We start from the raw sequence: 22,197 nt of genomic DNA, 5'->3' as shown, positions 1-22,197 counted from the left end.
AAAATAAAAACAATAGAGAAGAAAAGAGGGAGGGACAGTAGAAGCAGTAGAAGCAGTATCTTTGTACCTGAGTCTGGTGAGTTTCTGAAGAAGAAAATTTGGTCAACTCTGTTGAATTTCTTCTCTCTTTATACAACAAACAGCCAATCAGAGCTCAGGTCCTGCCTCCCTGCAACACCTAGCCAATGGCAGCCACCCCCCTCACACACACACACACACACACACACACACACACACACACACACACCCTCTTGATCACTCCTCATCGTCCGCTCTCATCATTCAGAAATCCATTCCGAAATGTCTTGATTTGAGTAACGTTTTATTCAGCTGAGTTTCATCACTGCACTCTGTGATGTCATGGTGATGTCAAAGGAGGGGCCAGAGGTCAGAGGTCACGAGGAAGGGGTGGCAGCTCATGTGGTCGATCAGCTGACTGAGAACAAACATCCTGTTCAGAGACTCATCCTCACAGCTAATTCTGTTAGCCTGTAATGTGTGTGTGTGTGGGACCAGCAGTGTGAGTGTGTGTGTGTGTGTGTGTGTGTGTGGCAGGGTGTGTGGGACCAGCAGTGTGAGTGTGTGTGTGTGTGTGTGTGTGTGTGTGTGGGACCAGCAGTGTGAGTGTGTGTGTGTGTGTGTGTGTGTGTGTGTGTGTGTGTGGGACCAGCAGTGTGAGTGTGTGTTTGTGTGTGTGTGTGTGTGTGTGTGTGTGTGTGTGGGACCAGCAGTGTGAGTGTGTGTGTGTGTGTGTGTGTGTGTGGGACCAGCAGTGTGAGTGTGTGTTTGTGTGTGTGTGTGGGACCAGCAGTGTGAGTGTGTGTTTGTGTGTGTGTGTGTGTGTGTGTGTGTGTGTGTGTGTGTGTGTGTGTGTGTGGGACCAGCAGTGTGAGTGTGTGTGTGTGTGTGTGTGTGGGACCAGCAGTGTGAGTGTGTGTTTGTGTGTGTGTGTGTGTGTGTGTGTGTGTGTGTGTGTGTGGGACCAGCAGTGTGAGTGTGTGTGTGTGTGTGTGGGGGACCAGCAGTGTGAGTGTGTGTGTGTGTGTGTGTGTGTGGGACCAGCAGTGTGAGTGTGTGTGTGTGTGTGTGTGTGTGGGACCAGCAGTGTGAGTGTGTGTGTGTGTGTGTGTGGGACCAGCAGTGTGAGTGTGTGTGTGTGTGTGTGTGTGTGGGACCAGCAGTGTGAGTGTGTGTGTGTGTGTGTGTGTGTGTGCGTGCGTGTCTGTGTGTGTGTGTGTGTGGGATCAGCAGTGTGAGTGTGTGTGTGTGTGTGTGTGTGTGTGTGGGACCAGCAGTGTGAGTGTGTGTGTGTGTGTGTGTGTGTGTGTGTGCGTGTGTGTGTGGGACCAGCAGTGTGAGTGTGTGTGTGTGTGTGTGTGGGACCAGCAGTGTGAGTGTGTGTGTGTGTGTGTGTGTGTGTGTGTGTGTGTGTGTGGGACCAGCAGTGTTTGTGTGTGTGTGTGTGTGTGTGTGTGTGTGCGTGTCTGTGTGTGTGTGTGTGTGGGACCAGCAGTGTGTGTGTGTGTGTGTGTGTGTGTGTGTGTGTGTGTGCGTGCGTGTCTGTGTGTGTGTGTGTGTGGGATCAGCAGTGTGAGTGTGTGTGTGTGTGTGTGTGTGTGTGTGTGGGACCAGCAGTGTGAGTGTGTGTGTGTGTGTGTGAGTGTGTGTGTGTGTGTGTGTGTGTGGGACCAGCAGTGTGAGTGTGAGTGTGTGTGTGTGTGTGTGTGTGTGTGTGTGTGTGTTTTTTATCAGGACTGGATGTGCAGCTCTAATGGGGCTTATGATGTCACTGTACGTGTCATCAATGATGCTCCTGTCTGGTTGTCGTTGTGGATCCTGATTGATAAAGTTTGATTTGAACAGTTTGTTTTTATAAACCAGTTAAACATGGTCCTTGGAGCTGCTGGATCAGCCAATCACAGCACAGAGAATGACCGTCTTCAAGTACAACTAGTTTGACATCTCAACATGAACGTGTGTGTGAGTTTAGTTTACGAAATCTGAATGATAAACTTCAGCAGGAAACAAAATGTTTCACTGATATGAAGCGCTGACGCACACACAGATTACACCCACTTCAATATGTGATACAGTGAGTGTGTGTAAAAGTACACTGTATATATGTATATACTCACTATGCTTGTATATAAATGTACTGTATATACACAGTATTTATTTAATAATTGCATGCCAATTCAAACAAGATGGTGGACTCTCGCGCGGCCGATGAATACACTAATGTTTTTGGTTTTAACTCAATTGAATAGCTGCAATACAAATGTTGATAAAACGAAAGGGCCCTTGAAACAAATGTTTAAAATAATAGGTAGAGTTACCCGATGTTAGTTATGATAGCTAGTTAGCCAGTTAGATACCTGCTGCTTGGTGACAGGAGCTGCTTTACGTGACGCAAGGGTAAGGGCAAGAACAGATGGTGACGCAAACAGGAAATCCTCCGTAGACCGGACCATCTCATTTCAGTTGGGCTTTAGGGTCTACACAGGCTATGATGAAGGCTGCAGCCGCTGAACTGACAGAATCATTGTCAGGACGTAAAGTTACGTTCTCTTCCTGGTTCGTGTTGTTACTTGTTCACTTTAAGTAAAGTTTAATTTGATTCATCAGTGGTGTGTTGTTGTTTTTTTGTTGAGTTACTCACAGAAACCAGCCGTTTTCTCCTTATTTCACCTGTTTCTTTAATGGGGCACACACTTGCCTTGATGATGTCATACAGGTGGATCTTCTGACCTCCAGTTTCAATGATTGACACTTTGATTCTGTCTCTATATACTACATTACCCATGAGCCTCAGCTGCTGTTGGCATGGAGAAGAAGGTGGAATTGTTCAGGTTACTTTAAAGTGTTGGAGTTAGTTTCAAATGGCTGACTGTGATTGGCTGGCTATCAGTGACATGCACCTTGGGAATTGTAGTTCCTTCAGTTCTTGTAGTTTTGGCTAAAGAAGCAGAAGTTCTGCTGATCCAACAGGAGAGTTTCATGTGCAGAACTGTGCTGATAAAACGGTCGTTTGTGACAGACAGACACTCAGTCTGAACACTGAGACTCTGCTGTCAGACCTGATGGGATCCTCTCAACCAAACTCCACTTTGTTTTTGCACCATTTAGAGACTGATGACCAGCAAGGACAAACTGATACAAACACACTGATACACTGACCTGGTACTGAGGGACAACACACACACACACACGCACACACGCACAGACACACACACTGAAGGTCACACACACACACACACACACACACACACACACACACACACTGAAGGTCACACAAACACACTGCAAGTCACACACACACACACACACACTGAAGGTCACACAAACACACTGCAAGTCACACACACACACACACACACACACACACACAGTATGTATACAGTTCATTTGACATTTCATACTGATGTAACTGCTAACAGTCAGTGGTGTTGGCTTGCTAACATTAGCTTGTTGGCTAGCTAACGAGTCCCACAGGTTGGAGGACTTTAATGAATGAGATTTCACAGAATAATTTAAAGACGACGTGATGCTTCGCTCTCATCTGATGAAAAATGTTTATTTATGTTTCTGATGTTTTCTGTAACATCACAAGGCGACGATCAGCTGCGCACCTGCAGGACAGGTAACAACGTCATTATGACTGGACAGGGTGAAGTCATCAGGAGGCCTCCTGTTTGATGCTTGATATTGTTGCAGGTTGGATTTGATCTTTTTCTCTGTGCCTCAAAAAATAAAAGTTCATCATCTGACTTTGATGGGGCAAACTTGTTTTAAAAGAGGCGACGTCTGTGATTGGCTGCTTCATCAGACTGAAAGGTGTCTTGTATGTTTACAGAGGATTGATGAGTCATGACACACAGGAAGTCCCCAAGGACAAACAGGAAGTCCCCAAAGACACACAGGAAGTCATCATCTTCCTTTTTTCATTTTGGACACTTTCTCTTTCCTTTTTTTCACGTGTTTTGGAACTTTGTTTTTTCTTTTTTCTCTCTGAGCTTCTTTGGCCATCTTCTTCTTCTCCTGAAAGAACGAAACAAACAAACTTTATTGTCAGTTTTACAGAAGACAAAGCATCACCATCATCATCGTCATCACTATTATTATTGTGTTAAACACCTTTTTGTCGGTGGGAGCTGCCTCGCTCTCCTCCTCGTCTTCGTCCTCCCCCTCCTCCTCGTCCTCCTCAGAGGGGGATGAAGACTGGTCTTCCTCCAGGAGAGCAGGAACCTGAGGAGATGTCAGACAGTCAAGCTAAAGCTGTCCACAGAGACCTAATAGCCTGAAAGCTAACTCCTGTTAGCTCAGGTGTGCTGGTCACACGATGTAGCTACTGTTCCGGAGCTTCTGGTCGGTTCACATGGGCTTCCTCATCATGCTCACCACTCAGACAGCAAAACGGGACACGTTTCATTACCACCAGATCACCCGCACATGACTGACTGAAACAGCTTCACATTAAAAGCCTGAAAACAAAGGGATGGTCCTCTGTACACAGCTGGAAGTATTTTATTGTGAAACCTCAGCAGCTCATACAGGAAGACAACCAACAGTCTGAACACAATATCAATAATACCATTCTAATACAATCAGTGAAGTAGTGAGCAGTGACTCACAAACAGGGAGGGGCTTTTAATGTAACACATCTCTACAGGAATATATGTATCTATATATGTATCTTGTTTCTGCCTATAATCTATATATGACATATTAGCAGCATGTCACAAAGCTAAGCTAAGCTAACCCATCAGACTGACGCTGTGTTCTAAATATACTGTACATTCAGTTCAATGATCAAGGATGTCTTTATTATCCCCGAGGGGCAGTTTGTTTTACAGGCAGCAGTGCCCCACAATGACAACAAATAAATAAATAAACATCACAACTAAGTGATGTTTATTTATTAGTTTATTTATTTTAACCTCTTCTTGTTGGTGTGATTGTTGTGTGGTACAGCTGGCTGGTTCTGCAGCTGTGCTGACAGTGTTTGTACATCAGTGTGAGCAAGTTGAAGAAATGGTTGCCATGGAGATATGAGAAGCCAGTTATGGAGCTCAACCAATGACTGTATATAAAGATGGACGACACGTCTCCATCTGCTCTCATTGTACAAAATTGATGCCAAAATAGCCCCATGATAGGTGCTGGCATCTTGCGATGGTGACATCGTTTGGAGCCAGAGCTGTGCAGTAGAGATCTATGGTGCAGGGAAAGGCAACTGAGTACACCAACTGTTATATTTTTAAATTTAACAGTTAATGGACTCTATTAATTATTAAACAGATGGATGGATGGATATGTTTGTGCACATGCATGTTCTAAGCAGCAATACTTTACATAAATTGTCAGCAAAGAGGAAACAACAACAAATACACTAATTAAAAGAATCTAGATAAATCCTACGTGTCGACAGTTGGTGGCCGTAACGCGGCGCATTGGGCTCCAATATGCTACTAAAATACAGTAGAAGAAAATGACCAGCCAAATCAATGGGTAATGTAGCTAGCTTCAGCGGGCTAGTCGCCAGCCTTGGAAGCTAATGACCAGCCTAGCCAGTAGCCGATCCAATGGGTTGCTATGTTAGACGCATGACTTGCCGCCTTGGTCGAATGAATAGGCGGCTTCTCAGTTACCTGTGCTGGCTTATTATTGGCCAGATCAGTAGCTGGCTTCGGCAAGGATGTAGCCTCCTTCGGCCTCTCAATAGTCTTAATCTTGTCCTTTTCCCTGCGCCATAGAGTTCGGTGGGTGGAGCCACCGTAGCCACTTCCGCTAACCAAAAACACACACTTAACCTACCGATAAAAATGTCAAGGATCCGTCACACCGGCGTGTTTGACAGCAGAACAGCTTCTTGTGTCGGTCTGAAGCAGAAAGTTCACTGACTGTAGTGTTAGTGTTAGTTACGTCTCCTCTCGCCGTTCCTCCTCTACTCTGCTGCTCGGGAACAGAACGCTGCAGGAGCCCCATTTGTCCACAGAACTGTCAATCATGAGGCCACACCCCCTTTTTATAGCATCAAATAATTAATTAAAAGTAAACTGAACGCTTGGACATAAATCAGCATGATAAGAACTAACTATAATGACAGAAACCATGTTTGAGAAAAATGTGTTTGACGTGTATTTTGATTTTATAGTTTGACTCATGTCCCATCTGTTAACATGGAGGAGGCGGGCTTTATGAGCTATACTGCAGCCAGTCAGCAGGGGGAGAGAGAGGGTTTAAGGAGCTGTCGGCCATCTTTTTATACAGTCTATGAGCTCAACAGTCGAAGTGACGCATGTTAAGCTGCAAAGGATTGTGGGTCAAAACGGGCAGCTGTGACACACGTGTGCTGTGAGGTGTGTGTTCGTACCGTCTGAACTCCAGACAGATCCTTCTTCAGTCCGCTCAGCGTCTGATACAGCACCTGAACAAAAACATCATCACCATGCTGTCACAGGGGAGTCTGAGGTTAACAGGTAACAGGTGAGTCCTCCTGTGTCACAGAGCACAGGTGAGCTGCTGTCTACCTGTGTGACAGAAACCTGCTCAGTCCACTTCGGAGAATGCATTTTATCTTAACTGATTAAACCTTTATTTCTAAGGGGCATGTAGGCTGACAGGTCACTAACTTTTACTTTGAAAATCAAACAGGAAACAGATCATAAAATGTGTCTGCAGATATCAGACGAGTCCACGGGTGACGACATCTGTTGTTTTGTTTCTTACGTTGTCGTCGTGTCCGCTGATGGCCGACTCCTCCTCCTTGGACTTCATCAGGTCGACGTCTCGCTCGTAGTGACTGACCTCCGTCAGAGTGCGAGGGATGTAGGCCTTCTTGAACACCTGAGAGAGGAGGCGGGGTTAAAGGTCAGAGATGGTGATTAATGTTAGTCGCTTAGCAGGATGATGTTTGTGTGACTTCCTGTTACAGAGATTAGCACAAATAATCTTCATCACAGGATCTGCCTTAAGTTGGTTTGAATCCTCCTGATTTCAGTTTGTTCATGCGACAGGATCCACTCCGCAGGAAACAACCGTGCTTAAGGCTGACAACTGCAGCGTCAGAAATCAGAGGGAGGTCTTTCAGTTCCTAACTTTAAACATTATTTTTGGTCACTGTCATTTTAAATCCTGACTCTGTTTCCTGCTGGACTTCTATAGAAAGTAATCTAGCCTCCCCACACAGGCTGAAGACCTCTTGTACTCGTACCGCTGAAGAGAGCTGAAGTGCGGCTTGGCCCCGTAACAAGTGTCATGCTGGCAGTATGGCACCTTTCAGAGAGGGGATCCATAACTCCATGTAACTGGCACCTTAAGACCCCCTTTTGTAATAAGTCCCGTCTTCTCACTGGGGGGGCGGGGCTTTGTCATGCCCATCCTGGAGCACTAAAGGGGTCCATACATTTTTAACACGACTTTAATGATCTGAGACTTTATTACAATTTACCAAGCTCATCCTTTTCCTTTATCTCCAACTGTGATGGTCCATGACAGCATATGGAGTACCATGGAGCACTCCACTTAGCACACATCCTTTGCACTCTGTTTTGGACAACAGAGGACCAAAGAGAGGTGTGGTGTCCAAACTACAGACACTCTTCAGGAACACTTCCCACAAAGCACTTCCCATTGAATGGGTATGGACTGAGGACCTGAAACATCACACTGAGAGTCTTGTCTTGACGGAGAGAGGATATGGTCTTTAATTGTCACTGCTTCTAAAAACCCAAGCCACAGGGTGCTTTTCCCTGCGTGTCCTTTGTTATATGTCTATGAATATAAGGAATGAACCTTAAATCCTGTTGATGATACAGCCCTGTGATTGACTGGAGTTCAGTCCAGGGTGTACCCAGCCTCTCGCCCAATGACAGCTGGGATAGGCGCCCCCCCCTTCGCAACCCTGAACAGGATAAGCAGTGAGATGGATGGATGGATGGATGGATAGATATTGATGACACACTAGCCATCAGCCATAACATTATGCCCACCTGCCTCAGATTGTGTCGGTCCTCTTGTTCCATGTTCATGAGCTGGGGTGATGTATTAAAAACACAATCCCACTTTTGTGTGACATCATCATTTCCAGGTTTAGGAGGACCGGGTCAAGACAGGAGGAGCTTTGCAGAGTATAAAAGTAAGAGCCCTAAACTTTGCAGTCAGTTACTTCCCAGGCGTGTTAGCTCGTCTGTCCACAATGAACTCTACATCAGATTCTGTCTGTCTGCAGTGCAAGATTTTAACTATAGAGTTCCACAAGGTTCTGTGCTCGGACCGATTCTTTTTACCTTATATATGCTTCCTCTGGGTAATATCATGAGGAAACACTCCATTAATGTTCATTGTTATGCAGGTGATACTCAATTATACTTATCTATGAAGCCAGATGAAACCAATCAGCTATCTAAACTAGAAGCATGCCTTAAGGACATAAAGATCTGGATGACTAGAAACTTTCTGCTACTTAATTCAGACAAAACTGAAGTTATTGTGCTCGGCCCAAAACACCTTAGAGATTCTTTCTCTAATGATATAGCTGCCCTAGATGGCATCAGCCTGGCATCCAGCACTACTGTTAGGAATCTGGGAGTTCTGTTTGATCAGGATATGTCCTTCATCTCCCACATAAAACAAATATCAAGGACAGCCTTCTTTCACCTTCACAACAAACATCAGACACATCCTGTCTCAACACAATGCAGAAAAACTCGTCCATGTATTCGTTACTTCCAGGTTGGATTATTGTAACTCGTTACTATCAGGCTGCCCTAATAAGTCACTAAAAACTCTGCAGCTGGTACAAAATGCTGCAGCACGTGTGCTGACAAGAACTAGGAAGAGAGATCACATCTCTCCTGTATTAGCCTCTCTGCACTGGCTTCCTGTAAAATCTAGGATAGAATTTAAAATCCTTCTTCTTACTTACAAAGCTCTTAATGGTCAGGCACCATCATATCTTAAAGAGCTCATAGTGCCATATTACCCCTCTAGAACATTGCGCTCCCAGGATGCAGGCCCGCTTGTGGTACCTAAAGTCTCTAAGAGTAGTGTTGGAGGTAGAGCCTTCAATTACCAGGCCCCCCTCCTCTGGAACAATCTACCAGTCAAGGTCCGGGAGGCAGACACCCTCTCTTCTTTTAAGAGTTCAAACTTTCCTCTTTAAAGCTTATAGTTAGGGCTGGCTCAGGCTGGGACCAGCCCAGAGTTATGCTGCTATAGGTTTAGACTGCAGGGGGACGGTCTTTTTAGATGTGTGTTCTCCATGAGTCTGGTTCTCATGGTGGATTCATGCTGGGTCTCTCTCTAAATATTATAGCAAAAGTCCTTTTTACACTGCCTGTTCAAAGTAGGATTATTACGCCTCTGTTACGTTCCGTCTTCTATGTCGAGCGCAGGGAGGCGTAATGACGGGGCGAATGTCGGCATCAGAGGTAGTAACAGAGGCAAAACGGCGTCTGTGTAAACAGCGGAGCCAGCAGGGCGGAACAGCGCCGTGACTGTGTATTTGAAGAACGCACTGTTTGTTTACCCCTCGTGCACATTTTGCTTCCGTAATGCTGGAATGCTGTAAAAACACACACTAGGGCAGCTTTACGCCGGCGTTGCTTGGTCCATTGTAAAAAGGCAAAGGCTACATGATGGCAGAGCTTCGTTACGGCGCTGAGACGGAACCGCAGTGTAAAAAGGGCTAAAGAGTACGCTCTATACGCCTGCTCTGTTTGTAAAGGGTCCGGATATTTAAACCTCACCTCCTCGTCTACTCGATCCTGATCTGATCTCTGCTCCGACGTCCGCCCAGCTGCAATCACCATCGCCTGGACAACCAATCACAGACACACAATTAATTAAACACATGGAATCATTCTCTCTGTATCTTGTTGCTTCCTGTATCTTGTTTCTGTCTGTATCTTGTTGCTGTCTGTATCTTGTTTCTGTCTGTATCTTGTGTCCGTCTGTATCTTGTTTGTGTCTGTATCTTGTTGCTCCCTGTATCTTGTTTCTGTCTGTATCTTGTTTGTGTCTGTATCTTGTTGCTTTCTGTATCTTGTTGCTTTCTGTATCTTGTTTCTGTCTGTATCTTGTTTCTGTCTGTATCTTGTTGCTTCCTGTATCTTGTTTGTGTCTGTATCTTGTTGCTTCCCGTATCTTGTTTGTGTCTGCATCTTGTTGCTTCCTGTATCTTGTTGCTTTATGTATCTTGTTTCTGTCTATATCTTGTTGCTTCCTGTATCTTGTTGCTTTCTGTATCTTGTTGCTTTCTGTATCTTGTTTGTGTCTGTATCTTGTTGCTTCCTGTATCTTGTTGCTTTCTGTATCTTGTTTCTGTCTGTATCTTGTGTCTGTCTGTATCTTGTTGTTTCCTGTATCTTGTTTCTGTCTGTATCTTGTTTCTGTCTGTATCTTGTTTCTGTCTGTATCTCGTTTCTGTCTGGATCTTGTTGCTTACTGTATCTCGTGTCTGTCTGTATCTTGTTGCTCCCTGTATCTTGTTTCTGTCTGTATCTTGTTGCTTCCTGTATCTTGTTGCTTCCTGTATCTCATGTCTGTCTGGATCTTGTTGCTTCCTGTATCTTGTTTCTGTCTGTATCTTGTTGCTTACTGTATCTCGTGTCTGTCTGTATCTTGTTGCTTCCTGTATCTCGTGTCTGTCTGTATCTTGTTGCTTACTGTATCTTGTTTCTGTCTGTATCTTGTTGCTTACTGTGTCTTTTTTCTTCCTGTATCTTGTTGCTTTCTATATCTTGTTTGTGTCTGTATCTTGTTACTTTCTATATCTTGTTACTTTCTGTATCTCGTGTCTGTATCTCGTTTCTGTCTGTATCTTGTTGCTTCCTATATCTTGTTTCTATCTGTATCTTGTTGCTTCCTGTATCTTGTTTCTGTCTGTATCTTGTTGCTTCCTTTATCTTGTTTCTGTCTGTATCTTGTTGCTTCCTGTGTCTTGTTTCTGTCTGTATCTTGTTGCTTCCTGTGTCTTGTTTCTGTCTGTATCTTGTTGCTTACTGTATCTTGTTTCTGTCTGTATCTTGTTGCTTACTGTATCTTGTTTCTGTCTGTATCTTGTTGCTTACTGTGTCTTTTTTCTTCCTGTATCTTGTTGCTTTCTATATCTTGTTTGTGTCTGTATCTTGTTACTTTCTATATCTTGTTACTTTCTGTATCTCGTGTCTGTATCTCGTTTCTGTCTGTATCTTGTTGCTTCCTATATCTTGTTTCTATCTGTATCTTGTTGCTTCCTGTATCTTGTTTCTGTCTGTATCTTGTTGCTTCCTTTGTCTTGTTTCTGTCTGTATCTTGTTGCTTCCTGTGTCTTGTTTCTGTCTGTATCTTGTTGCTTACTGTATCTTGTTTCTGTCTGTATCTTGTTGCTTACTGTATCTTGTTTCTGTCTGTATCTTGTTGCTTCCTATATCTTGTTTCTGTCTGGATCTTGTTGCTTCCTGTATCTTGTTTGTGTCTATATCTTGTTGCTTCCTGTATCTTGTTGCTTTCTGTATCTTGTTGCTTCCTGTATCTCGTTTCTGTCTGTATCTTGTTGCTTCCTGTATCTCGTGTCTGTCTGGATCTTGTTGCTTCCTGTATCTTGTTTCTGTCTGTATCTTGTTGCTTCCTGTATCTTGCTGCTTCCTATATCTTGTTTCTGTCTGGATCTTGTTGCTTCCTGTATCTTGTTGCTTCCTGTATCTTGTTGCTCCCTGTATCTCGTGTCTGTCTGGATCTTGTTGCTTCCTGTATCTTGTTTCTGTCTGGATCTTGTTTCCTGCTAACTTTCTTGTCTGTGTTAATCACCTGTGTGTGTTTTGTGAGGGTGCTTTTATAAATATAGTTGTGTATTTTTGTTGGTCTCACCTTCTCCAGGTATTGGTCAATGTTGTTGCAAGTGATTGAAGGGTCGGTGATAAAGTCAAACAGCTCTCTGACCGTCATCACCGCCACGCCGTGCTTCACAAAGAACTCTGGAAAAAATGAGGTTAGGTCTCAGGTTCTTTCTGACGGACAGCAGAGAAATGATGACAGATTATTTTAAGTTTACCTGTATTTATTAATAATAACAATAAATGTTTTATGGCTCCTTAAGAGTGTCACAATATTTAAACAAAAGAAACAACATGAGACATTAAGGAAAGAGAGAAAACAAATGAATGTAAAGAATTAAAACAAAGATGTCTTCAGACCGTTGATGTTGCTGCAGTCCTTCCTGAGGAACTCGAGTGCGTGAGGGTGATCGTGCTCCACCGACTGGGACACGTCGATGATGTAAGCATCCCCGTTGTGATACCTACACACAGGGGACAAGAAGTTCATCACTGTGAGGAGTTTTATTTTGAAGGGGTTGTGTGTAGTGGGCGTGGTCTCTTACAGCATGTTGAACTCGCTGAGGTCTGCGTGGACGAGCCGAGCCTCCTGGAACATCTTCCTCATGTTCTGTAGAATCTGAAGGTAGAGCTCACGAGCCTTCGAGTCCGACAGCGACGCATTTTTTAGAAGAGGAGCAGGCCTGACCAATCAAACCCAGAGACAGATCAAGACAGATCAATCCCTGAGAGCATCACAACATCACATTCATCATGTCTGATTGGTTCTCACATGTTGTCTTTTCCAATGAAGCTCATCAGCAGAACGTGACTCCTGAGAAGAAGAGGTTCTGGACTCGGGATTCCTGCCGTCTGCAGCCTGAAACACATGATACGTTCTATTGGGTTCTATACAACCTACCACCAGGTTCTATTGGGTTCTATACAACCTACCACCAGGTTCTATTGGGTTCTATACAACCAACCACCAGGTTTAATTGGGTTCTATACAACCAACCATCAGGTTCTACTGGGTTCTATTTAAAAATCAGGTTCTTTTGTTTTGTCTTTTGTTTTTCAGATCAGTTCTATCTTCAAGTGACGTCAGGTTCCCAGGATTTTACTTCTCAGGTAGAACCCCGGGAGAATGTCACCTGAATGTTATTCAGGTGGGATGTTGTTGGGTGCTGTGTGTCAATGGGCAGGTTCTGACCTGATCAGGTTCCTCATCTCCTTCTCGGCCCAGGTTCTAACCATCTTCCTGGGGTTTCCTTTACAGTACCCGTGACGGAACCTGCAGAGCAACAGAAGAGGAACTCAGAACACGTTGACAGAATATTTGAGAACCTGACAGACCAACGACAGCTGAGAACACATCAACTGATGATTATGGGAACAGTGAAACGGACAGGGACCAATAACAACCAATAACAAGTCTGCTGTGTGCTTATCCTTCTACAGTCGACTGCTATGTTAGCTAAAGTTAGCTACTGTTAGCTCCAAACAGTCTAGTGTCATGTTAGCTGCTGTTGGCTACTGTTAGCTCCAAACAGTCGAGTGTCATGTTAGCTAAAGTTAGCTACTGTTAGCTCCAAACAGTCGAGTGTCATGTTAGATACTGTTAGCTACTGTTAGCTCCAGACAGTCGAGTGTCATGTTAGCTAAAGTTAGCTACTGTTAGCTCCAGACAGTCGAGTGTCATGTTAGCTACTGTTAGCTAAAGTTAGCTACTGTTAGCTCCAGACAGTCAAGTGTCATGCTTGCTAAAGTTAGCAAACAGGTACTGACCTGAACTCTCCGCTAACGTATTTGTCGCGGTCTTTGAACAGCAGGATGGAGGTTTTGTAGATCTTGATTGCTCGACTCTCTCCTGCTGATGTGCTGCTGTGATAAACGTTAGCCTGAAACACGCAAACAACAACAACAACAACAACAACATGTATTTCAGCATCTTCATCAAGCACACCTGTACCTGACTGTACTGTGACATCATCATATCAGTATATCAGTGTGGTATACTACAAAGCAGGACCAGGGCTCTCATTTATTAGAGTGCGTAGAATCCAGACTAAAACTGTCCGTACAGAGGAAGACCGGAAATGGCGTGCGCCAAAAATAATTCAGATTCATAAAACTGTGCGCACACGTGTCCTACGCCTGTTCCACTTTATAAACCACAATCCACCTGGAAAATGTCCGCACGTGAATTAGTTAATTAAAAACATATGGTGGTACTGGTATTTGGGTAACCGTGTTTCACCCAGTCTATGGTGAATGCTCTGTGCATTCTTTTTGTGCTGCTTATTGTTCCTTGTTATTGCATTGTCTGTCTGGCATGATTTTTATCATGTGAGCCACCTTATCGTTCATGCTTTTATTCCCGTATTTTGTATTTTGTGCTAGGGACTTCTCAGGGGGGAAGTCAACTACCGTGCAAATAAATGTAGACCCTGGTTCCTGCTGTCCAAACGCACAGAGTCCCTCAAACGGTTCCTAGTTCCTGGGGAAAGTTCCCCAAGATCGCTCTCTTCCCCCTTTTTCTCTTTTCACCCTTCGCCTTCCTGCATCCTCTTGACCCGGCAGCTGATGAGCACCACACCCTGCCTCCGGACTTTCTACCCCTTCCTTTTCTTTGAAGTTTTGCCCTGCAAGAAGGCCCAGAGCCTGTGTGCGCCTTGCTGCACTGAAGACCTTGCAAGTAGACATTGCTCCAGTTAAACTTCAAGCTGTTCTAGCCCTGTGTTCCAAGAACTGAAGACAACAGCTTCTTTTTGCTCAAATCCTTGCGCTCTGACAAGCCTCAAACTCAGAGCCCAGAAGACGCACTCAGCCTCCATCCAGCACCAGTCACAACACGGAGTGACCTGCACATCGCCATCTACAGAGACCGAACCGGCCGTGCGGCGCTGCTCCGAGGGATGCTACCCGGGTCAAAGCCCAGGGCACCTGAAGCTCCAGGCCACCCGACGGCCTCCACACGCCTCACCTACAGCGCGGCTGACCCTCTCCTCCATCAGAGTAGGTCTAACTGTGCTTAACCCTTATGCCCTCCTCAAATTTACTACCCTCTGGACACCTTCGTGGCAAAAATGTACACGCACAGAAAAACCTCTATAAAATCATCATACATCAATATTTTTTTCTGATTTTTTTTTCATAAATCACTTAAACAACTTCAGACCTGCTCAAAACTACCAAACATTCAATCATTTTCAGAATTTTAACCCTTTAAATGCCAGTTTAATTATTTGAATTATTTCATTATTTATTACAAAAAAACACAAAAAGTTAATTATTTTCCATATTATAAATAGTAGGGAGATGGGGCTTTGCCGGTGATTAGAGTCTTGGATATGTCAAAGATTAGCAAAGAAATTGATTTGATTGCATTAGTATTTTTCATGTAGTATCAGATACTCCCTCTGGACACCTTCGTGGCAAAAATGTACACGCACAGAAAACTTCTATAAAATCATCATACATCAATATTTTTTTCTGATTTTTTTTTCATAAATCACTTAAACAACTTCAGACCTGCTCAAAACTACCAAACATTCAATAATTTTCAGGATTTTAACCCTTTAAATGCCAGTTTAATTATTTGAATTATTAATATTTACTACAAAAAAAACACAAAAAGTGAATTATTTTCCATATTATAAATAGTAGGGAGATGGGGCTTTGGTGGTGATTAGAGTCTTGGATATGTCAAAGATTAGCAACGAAATTGATTTGATTGCATTAGTATTTTTCATGTAGTATCAGATACTCCCTCTGGACACCTTCGTGGCAAAAAGAGCCTCATTGACTTCCATTGAAACCACATTTTTTAATCTCACTGCCATTACAGTATAAAACCATGCATTCTGTAATGTCAGCATTTCATTTTGAAGATAAGTAGTGATATTTGACATTTTTACTATATTCCACCATATTCAACCCTTTTCCCATTGTAGGCCGATGCATGAAATTCTTGTATTTTTGCCAGTTATATTATGGAGCCATGTGACTATCAGGGGGCCCCGAGAATGATTTGTGTGTGTGTGTGTGTGTGTGTGTGTGTGTGTGTGTGTGTGTGTGTGTGTCTGTGTGTGTGTGTGAAATAATTTTTAAATCAACATCTGATTCAACAACTTTGAAAAATTCAACAACAAAAGAGAAGACAACAGAACAAATGAAATGTGAACAAATTTGAAATATCCAGGCTTTGAATATGTGATGTATGTGTGTGTGTTTGAGAGAAACAGATAAATGAATTGAGAGAGAGAGAGAGAGACAGAGAGAGGGAGAGACAGAGAGAGTGGGAGTGTGTGTGTGTGTGTGTGTGTGTGTGTGTGTGTGTGTGTGTGTGTGTGTGTGTGTGTGTGTGTGTGTGTGTGTGTGTGCGTGTGTGTGTGTGTGTGTGTGTGCGTGTGTGTGTGTGTGTGTGTGTGTGTGTGAATCTGTAAGCACGCACTGATCATTTCATGGGTTTAGTTTAGTTTAGTTTAGTTTAGTTTAGTTTAGTTTAGTTCACTTCCAGCAGCAGACCAGCAGGTCCTGCATCATGTGACCTGGTGCTCTCTGCAGCAGTGACTCCCCCATGAAGCTTGTGTCTTCTTCAGATGAATCCTGCAGCTCGCTGGCAGATTAAGGCTGCATGACCATTTCTAAAGCCTCTTCTGCACTGAAATGCCTCTTCATTTTCGCTCCTTCTCTTTGTTCCAGGTCTTTCTCCTTCTCTGCTCACTAATGAAATGACCCCTCAGCCAAGCTGCATGTTTATCTTTGGCTGTGAAAGCAGCCAGGTGCATAAACACACTAACAGTTGTTTTTGTTTTTGAGTACAGCAAAAAGGGCCATGTTTTTACTCAAGCACCTCTTCAAAGACACATGAAACACATCCCTCAAAAGATGCCCTTTTTTGACCCCTGAAATGATCAGTGCGTGCTTACAGATTTACACACTCTCTCTCACACACACACACACACACACACACACACACACACACACACACACACGCACACACACACTCTCAGACACACACTCACAGACACACACACACACACACACACACACACACTTACTCACACACACACACACACGCACACACACACACACACACACAAATCATTCTCGGGGCCCCCTGATAGTCACATGGCTCCATAATATAACTGGCAAAAATACAAGAATTTCATGCATCGGCCTACAATGGGAAAAGGGTTGAATATGGTGGAATATAGTAAAAATGTCAAATATCACTACTTATCTTCAAAATGAAATGCTGACATTACAGAATGCATGGTTTTATACTGTAATGGCAGTGAGATTAAAAAATGTGGTTTCAATGGAAGTCAATGAGGCTCTTTTGGCCACGAAGGTGTCCAGAGGGAGTATCTGATACTACATGAAAAATACTAATGCAATCAAATCAATTTTGTTGCTAATCTTTGATATATCCAAGACTCTAATCACCACCAAAGCCCCATCTCCCTACTATTTATTATATGAAAAATAATTCACTTTTTGTGGGTTTTTTGTAATAAATATTAATAATTCAAATAATTAAACTGGCATTTAAAGGGTTAAAATCCTGAAAATGATTGAATGTTTGGTAGTTTTGAGCAGGTCTGAAGTTGTTTAAGTGATTTATGAAAAAAAAATCAGAAAAAAATATTGATGTATGATGATTTTATAGAGGTTTTTTGTGCGTGTACATTTTTGCCACGAAGGTGTCCAGAGGGTGCAAAATGCATCACGAGAGTATAAAAGACATGTAAGAGTAAAAGACATTGGATTTCAAAAATTTAGCTAAAAAGAAAAGTTACTGCAAAAATTCATGCCAAAAGCTGTAACACAGCCAAAATGATCGCCAAATCAAAAAAAAAAGTAGAGAAAAATGTACAAAAATGCCCGAGGAGGGCATAAGGGTTAACTGTATATCGGAGTTGATGTGGTAGTATTAAGAGTATTATGGGACAGAGTAGAACTTTAGCAGGATCCCTCCCAACATCTCAGCTGCTGCACCGTGCTCCCTTTACAGGTTTCATTTTCAGTCCATCTTTCATCATGTTCATCCTGTTATTAATCGTTTTCATGCTCATCACCATATTCATTTATCTCATGTATGTTTAGTAGTTTAGTTAATAAATTCTTCATTTATAAAGATCTGCATTACGTGTTTTGTATGTGTGAAGTACTAAGCCTCTGTACACCGCCAAACGAACTCAACTGTAGACTGTAGCAAGCTCCAGGTTATGGGACTGAACTAACATAATTACTAACTAATTATAAGGTTTCCCTGTTTTATCAGAATAAGGTGGTGCCCCGATAAATACCTACAACACGTTAAAACTTTAATTACAGTTAAACTTTAATTTCCAATAGTCCAAATAGAGTGCAGGCATTCTACGACTAATTAATTATTAAATTATTAATCGATCGATTTAGGCTATATATATTTATTCACTTGTTCGCTCCTGTCTTAACGGTGCTCGTGTCGTATTAATTGTCACATGTATGTCTGCTACATGAAACTGTAACATTTACACGCTGTGCAGGTGGTGAGGATGCTCTGGTGGAGGAGACAGGTGAAGCGGCCACTGCGAGCCTCGGGAGCGCACCGAGCGCCTGGCGGCACAGTCGTGATCACTGAAGTTAATTAAGTCACAATATCTACTAAAGCTAAAAATCATACGTGCTGCTATAAACAGGATTCAAAGATATTAATAAAAACTAGTGACGCTCTGTTCTTCAACTCTTTAACGGTCTCTCTCTGCGCTCGGGGGGGCTGTGAAGAAAATGCTGATCACATAATAAGCAGACTTTTATTTGCTTATATATTTTTAAATATATATTAGGTGCTTATGGAACACGTCTCACTACAGTGTAAATAACATGCTGGTATGATGTTTATGGTGACGTGGCTCGCTCACTAATGTTTCATATTTAGTGACATTAAATGTGTGAAAGGCGTCAATACACAGCCCGGCTTCAGTTCACCACCTCACCACCTGCGTCGCCAGTTTCCCCTGTCTCCAAAATGTTGGTAGGGGTCCGAGCTGCCGTGGAGGACCGCACATGTTCCTGTTTACCGTCTGATTTTATGAAATATATCGAGCTTTACCGACATACAACACCAGAGACTGATCACAGCACTGTTGGACATATAAGTAGAGTTGGCATCGAGAAGCGGTTCCAAAATTCTAATTCTGAAGGAAAATTTTATTTCGATTCTGCTTATCGATTCCTAAACAAATTTCACTCAGGCTCTTTACAGCACCTGGCCAGACCTGACCTTTCGGGACCTGGATGTGTCTACACGGCTGCGCCTAGTCGGGTGAGGCGGCTACACCAAGCGATTGTTTTTGTTTTGTGGGAAGAACAACAGCGAGCTCATGATGGTGTGCCATCATGGACCGCAGCAAGCGCTCCAATGCCTGTCTCCCGCTCCCTCACACGTCTCACCGTCCTCAGTCAACCCTCAGCGAACAGCCAGCACCTCGTTGCAATGAGGTAAGTTGACATTAAATAACGTGTCCAGGTATCTGTGCTACAGTGTGGTGCTGATGATGGAGCAGTGATATCATAGTCAGTATATTGATCAGTCGATCAGATGTATTAATCAGCTGACCTCCTTCCCGGTGCTGATGCAGCCGTTGATCTCATTGATGATTCCTCGGCTCAACATCTTAAAGAGAATCATTCGAGTCCGCGGATCCAAAACCTGCAGAAGAAGAAACATGAACGACTGCCCGAATACCTCAGGTGACCAGTAAACAAACACCTGACCGATCAGGTGACCAGTAAACAAACTGGTGATAAGTGTGCCTTTGTTTTGTTTTTCACATCCTGCTGTTCACTTCCTGTCAAGCCCTTTCTAAATAAAAGTATCTTCATGCTCACCTGTTCGACTGTGGCTCGGTCTGATTTGTCCTTCACTCTGTACCTGCAGAGAGCAGCCAATCACAGTGATTAGAAACATGTCACATGACCTGTGTTGTAAGCTCTGAGGTAATTTCAGACGTACGTGCCAGCTTCTCTCTGTTTCTGCATCGTCGTCACTTTATTGATCACTGAGTCGGCGTAATTCAGCTTCTCTGAATCCAACAAACAATGAGGAGGACAAAATCAAGAGGACGACCTGTCAGAGATTTAATAACAAACAAGCTCCGCTCAAGGCCCACTTCCTGTCAGCTGTTCACATGGTCTTCATCAGCACCATGTGAACAGCTGAACAGCTCCGCCTGCTGGTGAAGCACATGAGGGTGAAGCAGACAGTGGAGCTCGAGTAGAGTCCTGAAAACAGATCAGATTCAATCTGTGATCAATAACCTCAACAAACACTCTGCGTGTGTGTGTGTGTGTGTGTGTGTGTGTGTGTGTGTGTGTGTGTGTGTGTGTGTGTGTGTGTGTGTGTTACCCAGGTTGATCTTGTGTTCATATTTCCTCAGAGCTTTATCAGACGGAGTCGATGGCAGCGTCTTATTGGACAGAGTCTGTCTGTTGGACTGACCAATAAAAACAGAGATCATCAGTCATGTGGTCTGTGGTAGATATGACATCACTTCCTGTTTGAGATGAGTATTGAAGGCCCAATCCCAATCTCCAGCCTAAAGCCTGAGCACTGAACACTCACAGGCTTTAATGGCGTCCGGCGTGCAGAGCGTGAGTGTGTGAGGGTTTGAGCACTGCATGAAAATGAGGAAATGGGACGCACTATCATGACATCACACGTTGCCTGGAAACCAGACGGGCCATTAAATCTAATAAGTAGAAAAGCCGAGCTGCAGCATGTGTGTGTGTGTGTGTGTGTGTGTGTGTGTGTCACAGTGTTTACATATTCTAATTAACAAACTAACAAAGTCAGAAGGTTTTAATGTTCATCATTTGCGAATATTTATTTGTTGTCACTCACAGATAAACGTTGCGGTTCCCATCACCGTCCACGCTCGCATTGTTTACATTTGTTCAAACTTTATTGAATACGACTTCAATGTACAAACATTTGTTTACATTTAGTGGGGGGACTGGACAATCACGTTTGTATACGTCTCCCAAGTTCGCTATGAACTCTGGGTAAATCCCAAAGGAAATTCCATAATTTGGCGTTGTAAGGTCCACATCAGAGCCCTCACACACCTGTTGATCTGACAGTGGGGCGGCACTAAGCACTCACACACCTGTTGATCTGACAGTGGGGCGGCACTAAGCACTCACACACCTGTTGATCTGACAGTGGGACGGCACTAAGCACTCACACACCTGTTGATCTGACAGTGGGGCGGCACTAAGCACTCACACACCTGTTGATCTGACAGTGGGGCGGCACTAAGCACTCACACACCTGTTGATCTGACAGTGGGACGGCACTAAGCACTCACACACCTGTTGATCTGACAGTGGGACGGCACTAAGCACTCACACACCTGTTGATCTGACAGTGGGACGGCACTAAGCACTCACACACCGGGAATGCGCCTTAAAGTCTGTGAGTGTGGAGACTGGGATTGGACCTTGGCACTGTACTACTGTCCAGCTCACCTGAGCGCTCACACTGTTGTATCTTTTTGTCAGATCTCCCGCTGAACGCCACGCCCACTCTTCATCATCATCATCATCCTCCTCCTCCTCCTCCTCCTCCTCCTCCTCCTCTTCTTCCGGCTCTGAAACAGGCTGCACAGTGACGTCACTCATCTGACTCTGCACAGCCGACAGCTGTGATTGGCCGCTGCAGACACAGGAAACAAATCGTCCAGCATGGTTTTTATGGGCTGTTTTTATACAAACATCTTCATCACGTTTGTTTCTAACAAAGACTCTTCTTCTCTTCACACACGCCGATTCACTTTGTCTCACCTGTGTTTACCTGCAGAGGTTCATGACGTCATGTGTCTGCTATGTTAACGTGTATAGGCAGGATGAACTGATCGATAACTGATGATGAGCTTCATGTAAACAAGACTTCTAATCTGAAGGGTGATTTTCACAATAAAGCTCAGTACCGAATCCACTCTGAGTACATTCTTCTTCTGTGTTACGAGGCTGATTATCATTGATCAGATTTTTTTTATCATGTACTGATAATCATCAGTCTCACCTGTCCTCCTCTGCGTCATCAAACTGTCCAGGTAAGGGGCCGTCCGCCGACATGACGTCATACACCGACAGATACCGACACCGAACCCAAAACACAACGAAGAGCCAGATCCAGCCCTGCCAGGATCCAAACTGATCGAAGATTCTTCACACCGCAGCGTGCCTTCTTCACTTCCGGGTCTGAACACGTGACTACGGCGAGTGAAGATGGTCTTTTTGCGAACTGCAGTCCAGTGCTGCCCCCTGCCGAAGAGACCGGATAATACAGAATATAACAGACTGTAGTGTTTTATTGTATTAGTTAAACTGTTATACTCACAGTTTA

The 22,197-nt window shown here is 43.8% G+C and overlaps 1 protein-coding gene across 1 annotated transcript; it reads right to left on the bottom strand.

The window, feature by feature from the left end:
• Positions 1-3,320: 3,320 nt before the first annotated feature.
• On the bottom strand, positions 3,321-22,047 carry riok1 (RIO kinase 1 (yeast)). The gene is made up of 17 exons (XM_069684706.1): positions 21,874-22,047; positions 21,318-21,504; positions 20,197-20,284; positions 19,804-19,873; positions 19,680-19,722; positions 19,408-19,500; positions 13,584-13,696; positions 13,009-13,089; positions 12,589-12,675; positions 12,362-12,499; positions 12,177-12,280; positions 11,851-11,957; positions 9,750-9,815; positions 6,730-6,846; positions 6,374-6,427; positions 4,135-4,245; positions 3,321-4,038 (listed from the first exon to the last, which is right to left on the bottom strand). The coding sequence occupies exons 1-17, from the start codon at positions 21,924-21,926 to the stop codon at positions 3,928-3,930; spliced, it is 1,623 nt and encodes a 540-aa protein (XP_069540807.1). The 5' UTR covers positions 21,927-22,047; the 3' UTR covers positions 3,321-3,927.
• Positions 22,048-22,197: the final 150 nt, after the last annotated feature.

Source organism: Semicossyphus pulcher, unplaced genomic scaffold (assembly GCF_022749685.1).
Source record: "Semicossyphus pulcher isolate SPU_LCO1_2020_fin unplaced genomic scaffold, fSemPul1.0.p SCAF_7, whole genome shotgun sequence".
Lineage (NCBI taxonomy): Eukaryota > Metazoa > Chordata > Actinopteri > Labriformes > Labridae > Semicossyphus > Semicossyphus pulcher.
Note: the sequence above shows the minus strand (reverse complement) of the source record. Positions and strands in the feature narration are given on the sequence as shown.